This window comes from Nesoenas mayeri (assembly GCF_963082525.1).
Source record: "Nesoenas mayeri genome assembly, chromosome: 8".
Taxonomy (NCBI): domain Eukaryota; kingdom Metazoa; phylum Chordata; class Aves; order Columbiformes; family Columbidae; genus Nesoenas; species Nesoenas mayeri.
Window position 1 is genome coordinate 21,361,308 of NC_137554.1, and position 12,050 is coordinate 21,373,357.

Genomic DNA, 12,050 nt, shown 5'->3' on the forward strand with positions numbered 1-12,050 from the left:
TTGAACAGTTAATGCAGTCCCTTTACTTATTGCCATTTTCTGATGATAGAAATGGTGAGTGAAAAGACCTTATTTGCTTATGTTAGAAAATCAAATGTGGGTAATTCTTGGTGACAGGCTATTAAAAACTTAAAGGCAGTAAGTCTTTTAAGTACTTGTTGTTGATAGAGTGGTTAAGCTACAGTTCGTCACAACCATACATATTCCCAAAGACAACATTAAGAAAATGGCACAGTTCAGTCAAGTGTATGTGCTACTTCAGTTTGTACTGAGGCCATCTCAAAAGTGCTCTGTGGAAAATATTTTATTAGGACTTCTTGGGGACAGTAAGTACAACTTAGGTTTCCATTTCTGAAGTACAGCTATGTGAAAAGTAACTCAGATGAAACTGCATCTCTGATGGTTACAGCTCCTCCATCAATAAGCATGTAAAGATTTATTAGGGGTATGAACTTAGCATTTTACAAATTTATGGGTAACTTCATAGATTCCAACAGATTCCTTTGTTTTTTCATCATAGTCATTCCAATCCTATAGGAAATAAGATTTCACAGTATTAGTCACAGAGGATAGAATGCAATCATGTCTAAAACACAGACTGGAATTCAAACTGAAACTAAGCCTTACTTACAAGTTTGTGGTTTAGATTTCTGTGGAAAGAACTGTGCAGTGACTAAACTAAATTCTGATATCTGACAGAAACAAGAACACTGACTTGAAATTAAATGTGCCTCAGTCTCAGTGTTCAAAAAATGATTTTTTCATATGTAGTTCACAGCCTGTAGTGGACAAGATGGGAACCACAGCAGATGAAAGGATTATCTATCATTTACAATACCCTGGTCAGGTGGGTAAGCAGACAAGCAGATCTCTGCCAAGTAGGATACCAGGGAACAGAGTTGACCTTGAGATTCTTGCTCACAGCCAAGGAAGATTTGCAGTCCTGGAGTCATTATCCTGAGCTCTGAAGGACAGAGTCTGTATATTCTTTTTTAATATGTCTGCACAGGAAAGAGACCAGGCATCTTCCTAGAAGAATCAGTTCACCACTCTGAATAACCCCAGCCATTTAACATTCCAAGTGTTTACTCTCTGGAACTCCTGAGTGACTTAAAAGTTGCATTTCTACCTTTGTCAGCTGTTAAGCTACCAAATGCATACTTGTAAAATGACTCTGTTAGTCATGCTGGTTGTTCATAGTTGATCTAGTTTTTCTCTCCATCTATGACCTTCCAGTGCCTACATGAAAGAGCATAACAGTGTCTTGCATGTGCAGGGTGTGTACTTTAGACAAAAGCTAGATAATTAAATTGACTAATGAAACTCAGACAACATACCTTTTCTAACAAGTTTATGTCATTGAAAGGTGTGCCAGATTCTGCACCTTCAGCAGCAAACCCTGCCTGCAGACACAGTGGCAGTAAGTTTTTAAGAATATATTGTACCAAGAAAATAATAAATACAATCACTGAAACATGTTTTGAGAGAAAGTAACTCAGCACAAACTTTTATTGTATTTATTTTAAAATTAAGTAGAAAGAATGGTCAAGCTCTTTCCTGGTTAAGAGTCAGTATAAGGTTGTGACCCTGTTTGTGAATTGGGAAAATTCAATCTAAGCAACCACAGAGTACAATGAGGGAACACCGCTCCTCTATTTTTCTTGCCATAGAGGAATTTCCAAGTATTCTAGATAATGTTAAACCTACATTTTTAAGTTTATGTAGCAGCATCCAACTACTAATAGCTTTGTGTTCAGAATCCATACAGGCATTATGTATAAAATAACTTTACAGTATACTTACACTGCAAGAAAACAATAAAAGGAAAATGCGTAAGAGAGTTAATAGTTTTGGCTTAAATATTGTCAGAATGCAAGACACTGTAGAAGAGGCACAGCCTGTGTTGGATTTAGGTACAGAAGTGACCAGTGAGCCTTGCATGAAAGGAGGCTCAGCTGGTGGAATGAACAGATGAGTGCACCAAAACAGTAATTTGAAAGGGGAGTGTTCTCCACTGCTGTTACTGTTGCTGTTTCTAAAGAGCTGAAGGAAAGGACAGCACTACGAATGAAACAGTGAATTGGGTACGGCATACAGCAAAAGAACAAGGTGTTCTGTTTCATCTTCTGTAGGAATAGCTCTCTCATTTTAGGGTTCACAGTTATCAAGCTGTAAATTAAGTTGTATTAGTTTTAAAAGCACATTTACAGATCCCAGCCACCTCTGTAGCACCCAGGAAGGTTTCTTACATTGCCATTGCTAACTACAGAATTGTATTAAGAAGTAGCTAAAGAGCAGAGGTAGCTGCTACCAGGTTCTCTGCAAGGGGTCTACATTTGCATTTTGATAAAGAAATCCCCACTAGTGCTGGTCAGACATTTAACTGTGTAAGAATGCGTGAAGTAAGCCACATGATTTAAAAATATTTCACGATATGAATGGAAGGTTAAGCACTTGGGAGTTAAATAAACCACAGAGTGTGGCAGACGTAACAACAGGAGAGCTATCTGCAAGGCACAGTGTGAATATGGCCTTTATATAACTGTCAGAAGCCCGTCTCAAGGGAACTGCTCAGGGTGGAGAGGAAGATCCGCATCATGGGACAAAAGAGCAGAGTTGCAGTATAGAGCAAACACTAGAAAAATAAAAGCAGACTCTGCTTTTGCCACCTGGAGATATTCACCAGCACTCCAAGGAACAAGAAGCCATATGACTGGAATTACAAGCTTCTGTACCAGACACTCCACAGGACTTGCATTCTTATGGCTTTGGCGTCAGAGACCTGTTTAAGCTCTGCAACAGGGAGCTGGGACATACTGTGACTTCTCTGCCCTCTGCTGACTGGCCAGGGACCAACAGCTAAAGAAGATTTAAGAGAAATTCTATAAAGAAACCTCAGGTTTTTAGATGAAGCATTTACTTGAGAGATAAGGACAGAAAAGGAGCTGAATTATCCTCAAGTAACACCAAAAATTATTTATCAGATTTGCAGCAGATGTATCAAGCACACTAAACAAGAAAGAGAAGTACTTGGGTGGAAAAGTTTGTCCTTACCCATTATTAGAAAACACGAGTACCTAGTTTGAATTTATTGCTGCTACTAGGTAGGAAAAGAGGGTTTATATCAGAGAGTCAAAGAATACTTTCTCCTCTTTCAGACTTTTTTTTTTTTTCTTTTAGAAAATGACTATAATTTAAATAAGATGTGCAAGCATTAAGCCACTCTAAATTGACTTCAGGCATGGCTGTATTACGGCTATCAAAAACTACAAAGAAAATAACAGTAATGCTATGGCCATATGCTATGTTTGGTGCTATTCAAAAGCCAGATTGAAAGTTGTGGAGAAGACAGGCTGGCTGGGATCATGTAAAATACATCGCAGTTCATGGAATTGTTTGGAACTGCAAAATTCTGTATATTTACTCATTTAGGCATCAGAAAAGTCACTGAAGCATCTGCTCAGGGATTCAAATGTACTCTCTAATAGAGTGCACTGACAAAACTTTGAGAGTATTCAATTAAAAGCTTTATTACAGCTGTAAAGTCTTTGCAGATAAAAATAAAACTGACAGATAGGATGCAGAGCTATAAACATCTACATTTTGTAGCCTCCTCATAGATTTTTTTCTTGAAGTGCAAGTTCGTAGGTCTGGCTGCAAAGCCTTCAAACATGAATAAACTAATAACCATTCTGTTCCTCAAAAAGATGGGCTTCACTTAATTAAATAACTAAAAGAGTTGTTTCTGGAGCACACTGCAGTGGTGATTTTATGTATACCAAATTTGTTGTGGGGTGTCACAGTCTGAGGGAAGGATAAGACAAGTTTATATTTGTCATTCTATTTACACCTAATCCGACTGGAATAATAGGTTAAATATAGTAGGGACTTAACTTGCATACAACATGACCATTCACACGCAAATGAATCACTGAAGACTGGCTTGGTCCTGAAGAAATCCTTTAACTCTAGACCTTGAGGTGTGCTTTACAACAGTCTTTAACTGCTGACTATGTTCAGTCTGTGTCTGATCAATTTTCAAATGAAAAAACGCCAACATTCATTTCCTGTGGCTTTAGTGATGTCACGTTTCAAAGAAAATTCAGCTTTTTAGAGGCTGTATACTGAAGACTGTTAAACTTCATTTACTCTCTGTAATGTGCCAACAAGCAAAGTGGTGCTCTCCTGAGTGAGGGTCTCTACTTACGCACTCTCAAAATTCCCCTTTGAGAAAGACTCTTTTGCAATAACCCAAGCAATGAAGACCTTTCAGATTAATTGAATGAGCAGTGCTGAGTCATCTGAAAGGCAATTTGAACAAGACTCTGAGGCAAGTTTAATTTTAGATTTTACTGGCACAAAGAATACCAGAGTTGTTAGTGTTAGCTGCTTGTGGGTTTTTTTTTTTGGAGTCAAATGAAGTAAAAGAACTGTGGAAAGGATGGAAAACTGGGGAGGTCTAGGATGTTCCAGTAAGAGCAGGACCATTTAAAATAGTCTGTATTTTATCACTTTAAGGTCTATAAGAAGTGCTCTTTAAAACTGGGAAACAAATCACAAATAAGAGCTCACCTGTGGTTGAAAGTCAACTGGTTCCAGACCTCGGCATTCAAACTCCACTATTGTTTTGAATTTCTCGCTGTCTTCGGCCTATAATTGAGTCAGAATACCCTTAGTTTTCATCTAACAGGGAAAGACAGTGACAAGCATTCGTCTAGGAATTAATTGCTTTAAAGACAGTACTATCAACTCTCGTCCCAAGTGACAGCAAAATCCTGGGACTCATTTAATGGGTAGCAATTATCTAGAATTTCTTAATCTGCCACAAGGAAGCCTTCAAAAGGAAACTATTAAAGGCACTTAAAATCAAAAATTAAAATCACGTCTAATTTGAGTGATACAGTTTTGTGTTTTGCTTATGAAATGTATCAGATTATTCTACACTTCAGACTGTGTGCAGGAATCTACAAGAGACAGTTTTCTGTCAGGGCGGAACACCAGCTTTTTGTGCTGTCGAAAGAGGAATGTGATGATAAAGTAAAACCTCAAAATATTATTATTGCTTATTTATCTTTCACCAGTTATATAAAAAGAAAACAAACTTACATTGTAAGGCTTGATTGTCTGACTTAAAATATCTAAAAAAAAAAAAATCAGAAGTGCGAAAGTGAGTGGCATCACGTCTTCAGTTTTATTCAGCACAAACCAAGCACCAGCTGCTTCTTTGGAAGAAATTTCCTTATACAAAGTAAAAGAAACAAAGTAACCAAGCAGTTCCTGCAGTTGGCCCTCAACAGGTAGAATTGAATTTTTCTCACTTCTACTGAGAAATCTACATGACACCATTTTGTTATCCTACCAATGCAAAAAAATAGCACACTTCTGTAAAATGACATTATGGATATGAGCTTTGTTCATGCAGAAACCTGGACTCAGCAGGAGGTCTTGCTGTCTCCTTCATGAGCATGATGGCAAGTATGTACCTGTTGTGAACTCAAGCGCCAGTGTACAAGGAAGAAAAATCCCTAGTGAATGCTCTTTACAAACAGTGTCAAGCAAAAATGGGAACTAAAAAATAAACTTAGGAGAAAAAGTGTAAAATGGATGACACTTCTTAAATTGCAAAGCACATACCAATGGAGCTCTCCCTGGAGCACAACTTGCACTTCTGCACCATGGTGGCACTCCCTCTGCCTCCTTTCAGGGGAGCACTGTCCTAAAAACCATGACAACAGTGACACAGTTTTTAACAGCAGTCTGGCTGAGCCACTGGAAACCTCTGCAAAGGTAAAGTAATTTTTACCATGGTCTTTAACTTTTAAAAATGTTGCAACAAGAAGGCTTTTTAAAAAAACAACAACAAAACCTACCACTAGAGATATCTATAGTTCAGAAATCTGTGATTATCAAAGAATAATCGTGTTCTACACTTAAAATAGTGAATAATAGTTATGTCTTGTTCATATAGGTGTGTTCCATTAATTCCTCAAAATACATTCTTACCACTCAGTAGTATGCAACAAAAAAGGATGATTATTCTTAAGAACAGAACCTTCTTTCATCCCTCACAAATATTATCCTGCTTTTTCAGTTTCCAAATGCTAATTTAACATGAGTAACTCACCTTGAGTTACCTAAACTCCTCCAAAAAAATCCATCCGCACCGGAGGCATATGCTACAGGCACAACCTTATTTAATACCACTTCAGAATTAGCTTTCAAATGACATTTTTACAGAAAGGCAGCATTTGAAAGCCGACGTAAACACTTTGTCACTAACAGTCACCATTCCAATGGCATATTTCAATTAACACTCTCTATATATTATTTTTAATATGGAATATGACAGCATTTTCTGAATACATATAGCTATTAGAATACTATCTCATCAAAAGTGCAAGTATTCGCATCCCTGATGCTAAAATGTAAGAGGCGGGTTTATTTTCTCCCTTTTGTTCTGCTGCGAGTTACAACACAGGGAAACGTACCATCAATCGCAGATACTGCCATTTTTCAGAAACTTCACCACAGTTCCCGCATTTCAGCTGAAAAATAAACATAGAGAATTTAAAGCTGTCAGTAATTAGGGATTAAGAAATGGAATTAAGCCTAGCTCTGTGAGAGCTCTCTGTGTAGCCCTGTGAGATCCAGGGAGCTGATGTGAACCCTCCAGATGCACAATCCCCACCCCAGCTGCCGTCCATCCCAACAGCCCTGAGGGTCTGTCTGCCCTTCGGCATCTTGGGTGGAAAACACGTTCCATAGTGCGGTCACCAAATATAAGATGGGAACAGCGCATCTCAACATTACCTGCTTTACTTGGATACTGGATTAGCAACCACCTCACTAGCAGGGGCACTGACCAACACCTGAACTTAAGTCTTTTCATTACTGCAAACCAATGTATAACGTCATACACGTACTAACATATATGTGTTTCTATGCTTACAGCACCACGTTCGTTGCTCCTGTAGCAGCCTGCTTGCACTGGGTGGACAAAACCACATCGGTTTTTAAGCGGAGCGATGTGACCTTCGTACCAGCACAGGCCTCCCCCGCCAGCTGCCCCCGGCCCCTCCGCGGGCTGCGCGCACACCGGCCGCGTTCCCGGCTCCCCGCGGCCCCGCACCTTGAGGTACCAGCGGAAATCCTCCCCCTCGGCCCGCAGCCGGGTGATGTTCTCCAGCGTGGCGCGCAGCTGCAGCCCGATCCTCTGCAAGGCAAGAGGCATTGAGAGAGGCCATGCAGAGCTCGGCTCGGCGCGCCCCGGCCCGGCCGCGGCTCCAACCTACCCCCATGGCCGCACAGCCTGCCCGCGGCCGCCGCGCTACCGGGGACACTCCACCCCGTCCCGCCCCTCGAGCGAGCAGCCGCGGGTTTCAAGCCCCTCCTGCGTGTTTTTAGTGGTGGGTTGTTGTGTTGGTTTTGGTTTTGCTTGTTGCTTTTTTTCCACCTCCACGGCGTTGCGCTGTGCCCTCAGCCAAGCTGGCGGCCGCCGCCCGCTGCTCTCAGCCGCGCTGAAGCCGACACGGAAGCCGAAGCTGCCCTCGACCAAGATGGCGCCCGCCGGCGCGGCCCGTCACTGGCGCGGCCCGTCAGCGCCCCGGCCGTCAGCGCCCCCGGGCGGGAGAAGCGGCGGGCTGGGCCCCGGGGAGCGGGGCGGCCGGTGCGGGGGTGAGGGCGGAACGGGAAGGGTGGCGGGGAAGCGGCGCAGGCGTGTGTGGAGGGTGGAAAGGACTGACCGTGCTTGTGATGAGGGAAAGCAAGAGGTGCTGGCACAGGTAATACGGGTTGGATGTTTCCACCTTTTAAAAGGTCAATTAATCACAATCTGTTTTTAGTGACAGTGGTTACTGGTTTAGGAAAAAACAGAGATGCTAGAGAAAGCAAGGGTGGAGTTTGACAGAGCTTCCACAGGGAACCACCTCAGAGCCTGTGACCAGCGTGGGGTTCTCACACAGCACATCACAGAAATTACCACTTGAAGTTGATATAAGTCTGGTTCTTTAAGTGTCTTAATAAATCCTGCACAACAGATGAGCTAGTCTAGAACTTAAGTAAATACATCCTCCATTACTTTTAATTTCAGTTATAAGGCTGGATGAGAGTGCCAGTGAAGGGCCTGGATGGCTCCCAGGCAGCCTGTGGTCTCCTGCTCTGAAGGCAAACAGGTAACACAGCAGCACTGCTTGGGAAGCTCACATGTCTTTGCTATAACCAGTTGTCATGTTCAGAGTTGGGCTTCAGTTGTTTTGCGTATTTGAGCTGTCTAACAGAATATCCAACTCAGGGCAGCAACAGAAGTTTATCTTGACAGCTGGTAAAAGTTTCATATCACAGAGCCAGACTTAATCCCATTTTCTACTGCTGCCTAGATAAGTGAAATACAGCTTTGTGTGATACACATACTCTGAACATACTGTGACAAAAGAAGTGTTAGGAAGTCAGTTTCTCACCAGAACTTACAAATTAACAATACAGATGTCACCATTTTATTAAGACAGTCACTGACAGTTTGTAAAAAAAAAAAAAAAAAACAAACCAAACCAAAACAAACATTCTAACATACATAAAAACTTCAAGGCCAGAAACAGCCCTGGAATTCAGCCTACCCCCCTCCCCCCGGTACTGCAATACAAACTTCAGTTTGTTTAATTTAAATTGGCTTAATCTTGAAATGTAGTCCAATAAGACTGAAGACTAGACACTTAAGGTCCTGGACCAGGTAGTAGAACACTCTCAAGCCTTCTGGATCTCTGCAGTGCACAACAGAAGGAAGGAAAAAAAAGTTAGATTGATGTTCTAAGAGAGCAGTTTGTAAAACTAACCTATTAAAAAGCAACAAAGCCTATAGGGAGACTTTTCAGAAGTCATCTTAGACATTAACAGATTTGTTTCATCCTGCATGGACTGATAAAAACATTCTACAGTTCAGGTTTGCAAGTTGTAAGTCTTGACAAAATGTGCATTTTTGTCATGAAAACAAGTAGTAACATCACTTTGGGTTTACAAAATACAATATCCAGTATTTTCAGCTGAGGTGAACGACAGAAGTCTTGGTTCCCCCAGGGACACTGGTGTGGAGGGGCCAGTGCGGGTTCAGTTCAGACTCTGACGGCACCTGACTGGTTCCTGCAGGCAGGTTACCTCCTGGAGAGTTTGAAAATACAGCGTGTAATGACATGGTCTCAAAGCATTTGGTTCATTAGGTGGGAACACAGAGCACTTGTGCCCTCAGGAACTGATGTGTACTTTGAAACAATATAAAATACAAGTACCTCGTAACCAGCAACTTCTAATATAGATCTCTACATAAAACGAACAGCAACATAAAAAAGCAGAGTACGTACTTTGACTGATTTACATCAATGAGTGAACCGATTTTTGACGTGGTGAAGGAGATGTGTTCATCACCGATTACTATTTCAAGCTCCTGAAAAGTAAAATATTATAGGAAGTCAAATTACCACTTTGTGGTAAGAAATAATTAAGTACTGAGAGGATGGTTGTTCCAGTTTTATTACAAAGGTTTTAAATGCAGCTAATCTGTGAATCATATTAACTGTCACAACTAAATTGTCTTTAGGCATTGCACAGGTTTTACAATAGCATTGGTTTCCCTCTTGGCTAGAAATAATAGTGACATGAAGAAAAAGTTCAGTGATGCTTCTAACAAGCTAATACACAAAAATTAAAGCAGCAATTAGCAAAGAACCTGTTCACCAACCTGCCGGCCAACTCTGTCTGGTGGAGGCCACAGAGCATCATCTTCTTTGGTGATCTCGCTGTCGTCGATTATTCTCTTCAGCTCCTCCATCACGCTCTTGTGCACATAGGCCTACAAACGACACCTGGCATGACCGCGCTGCCCGGCGAGCTGCGGGCACGGCCCGGCGAGCTGCGGGCACGGCCCGGCCCGAGCGCCCGGCCCCGCGCGCTCACCTCCTTCCGGATCATCACGTCGTTCTTGTAGTTGCTGTTGTTGGCGTAGCGCAGCTTCCCTGCCCGACACAGACACAGACACAGGTTAGAGCCCCGCCAGGCCCAGCCCCGCGTCCTCCCGGCAGCGCAGGGCGCGGGTCCCCCGGCCCCCACCCGCCGGTCCCGCCGGTCCCGCCCGCCTCTCACCGTCGGGCCGGAACTCGAACTCGAGGAACTCGTGGCCGAACTTGCCCTTGTGTCCCACGTAGTAGCGGAGGTAGAAGTCGCTCGCCATGGTCCCGCCACCGCCCCGGCATGCACCGCGGCGGCGCGGGCGAAGCGCGTCACGGCAGGCGGGGCGGGGCGTGCTCCCCACCGCCGCGGCGGGTGCGGCCGCCCCCTGGCGGGCGCCGGTGGCTGAGGCGGCGCCGGTGCGGGCGGGAGGCGGGGGAAGGGCAGCGCCTCAGGCCAGACCCGGCCGGGCCGGCCCGGACGCGCCGAGTCACCGGGGGCACGAAGCGGTACAGGTGAGGTACAGGTGAGGTACAGGTGAGCCCTCACGGGCTGCCCACCTTCCCCAGAACAAAGGCTCGCGCCTGCGGCACGGGAGTGGCCGGACCCCGGGCAGCTGACACCAGGCTGTGCTCTCGTTAAATCTGCAATGTCTGACAGAAAAAAGTTATCCCATCGCTTGATGATCGCATCCACTGCCCCTGCACCACTGCGGTGGCAGTGATGGCTCAGGTGCCGCTGCTGAGACACGGAACGGGCGAAAGCCCCGTCGAAGTGTTGGTCCGTCAGAGGGTGAAGGACATGTTGCGTGCTTGGTCCGTCGGTGGGTGAAGGACATGTTGCGTGCTTGGTCCGTCGGTGGGTGAAGGACATGTTGCGTGCTTGGTCCTGAAACTTGAGGGGTTTTTTATTTTTTTTTTTTCTGTGTGGAAAATGAAAATTTCCTACTTAAATCACAGAATCACAGAATGGTTGGGGTTGGAAAGGACCTCTGGAGATCACCCAGTCTAACCCACCCACTTGTTCCTAATAAAGGCTTTCTTGTAATACTTAGATGTAACAGTAACAAAAGAAAGCTGAGGTCTAGTTAGCCTTTTGTTATGGGCCCAGACATTAATGTTTAGTGTTACAGTGCTAGAATTTGGGGCTCTTTGTGCCTCCCTGGGACGAAGGCCGTAACCCCGCCGAGCTCCTCCCAGGGCTGGGTTTGCCCCAGCGCACCCTGTGCCTCCTCACTGGTGCCAGTTTGGTGACCAAGTCTCGTCACTGGTGGCTGGAAGCTCGAGACTGGTGGCACTATCGACCTCCTTGCTCTTTGGGGAACTGTTGAGAGAAATGGCTGGAGACTTGCCCTTTTGTAAAATATTCCCTTCTGAAATAAGATATTTAGAAAGGGGGTGTCTCATGCTCATCACTAGAAGGGACACTTTTTATTGAGGGCACTGAATGGGGGAGGACATTTTGTGCTGTGATAGCACTGAAAATGGATTTTACACTGATGAAGTTAATTTCATTCAGGTGGTGCTGCATCACGTCCCAGGTGTAGGCAGTAATTACAGGGCTACCGAAGCTCACTGCTTGCATAGAATTATGGCAGGGTTAAGTCTGGCAGTATTTACTGTTACAAACTGAGTTAAAATTGCTGAAGTGCTTCCAGATCTAATCTGTCCATTAAAATAACATAGTCTTTGGTATGGTATTGTATAAATAATTGAATAAACCTTTTGATCGCAGTTAATTCTGCATGGAGGAAAGCCCTAGGTGTCCACATCTGGACATCATTTGTATGTAAACTGACTAAACCCCCCACTGATAGGCCATATTTGACTGCAGTTTGTTTTTCAGGAGCCCTGTATGTTTTGTGATCTGGCTTCCTCTTCTGACTGTGTAGGAGCTCTAAGTTTTCACTAGTATAGTCAAAACCAAAAAATGTTTGGATTGGTGGTTGATTTCCTTTAACATGAATTGTTACAATGGCAGGCAATACAGTATTTTTCTGGAAAAATAGGAATGTTTAAATCTAGGCACTTATAAATCAGGGTTAAGTAGCTACTTTGGACATATTTTAGGACTTCATTGGATTAAAATAGTGGAGCAAAGGTGAAATATTGAAGGCT

At 43.6% G+C, this 12,050-nt stretch overlaps 2 protein-coding genes across 4 annotated transcripts; both read right to left on the reverse strand.

Moving 5' to 3' along the window:
* Positions 1 to 293: 293 nt before the first annotated feature.
* Positions 294 to 7,571, reverse strand: CZIB (CXXC motif containing zinc binding protein). Of its 3 annotated transcripts, XM_080348992.1 has the most exons (8): positions 7,293 to 7,571; positions 7,130 to 7,213; positions 6,489 to 6,545; positions 5,635 to 5,716; positions 5,107 to 5,138; positions 4,573 to 4,650; positions 1,338 to 1,403; positions 294 to 531 (listed from the first exon to the last, which is right to left on the reverse strand). In XM_080348992.1, the coding sequence occupies exons 1-8, from the start codon at positions 7,296 to 7,298 to the stop codon at positions 454 to 456; spliced, it is 483 nt and encodes a 160-aa protein (XP_080205118.1). In that variant the 5' UTR covers positions 7,299 to 7,571; the 3' UTR covers positions 294 to 453. The 3 variants fall into 3 exon arrangements, with proteins under 3 accessions (XP_080205118.1, XP_080205119.1, XP_080205120.1); XM_080348993.1 differs by lacking the exon at positions 1,338 to 1,403; XM_080348994.1 differs by lacking the exons at positions 7,130 to 7,213; positions 7,293 to 7,571 and adding an exon at positions 6,811 to 6,864.
* A 363-nt stretch (positions 7,572 to 7,934) lies between these two features.
* Positions 7,935 to 10,245, reverse strand: MAGOH (mago homolog, exon junction complex subunit). The gene is made up of 5 exons (XM_080349156.1): positions 10,129 to 10,245; positions 9,943 to 10,001; positions 9,728 to 9,838; positions 9,351 to 9,433; positions 7,935 to 8,756 (listed from the first exon to the last, which is right to left on the reverse strand). Exons 1-5 carry the CDS (start codon positions 10,214 to 10,216, stop codon positions 8,657 to 8,659), a joined length of 441 nt encoding a protein of 146 aa, XP_080205282.1. The 5' UTR covers positions 10,217 to 10,245; the 3' UTR covers positions 7,935 to 8,656.
* Positions 10,246 to 12,050: the final 1,805 nt, after the last annotated feature.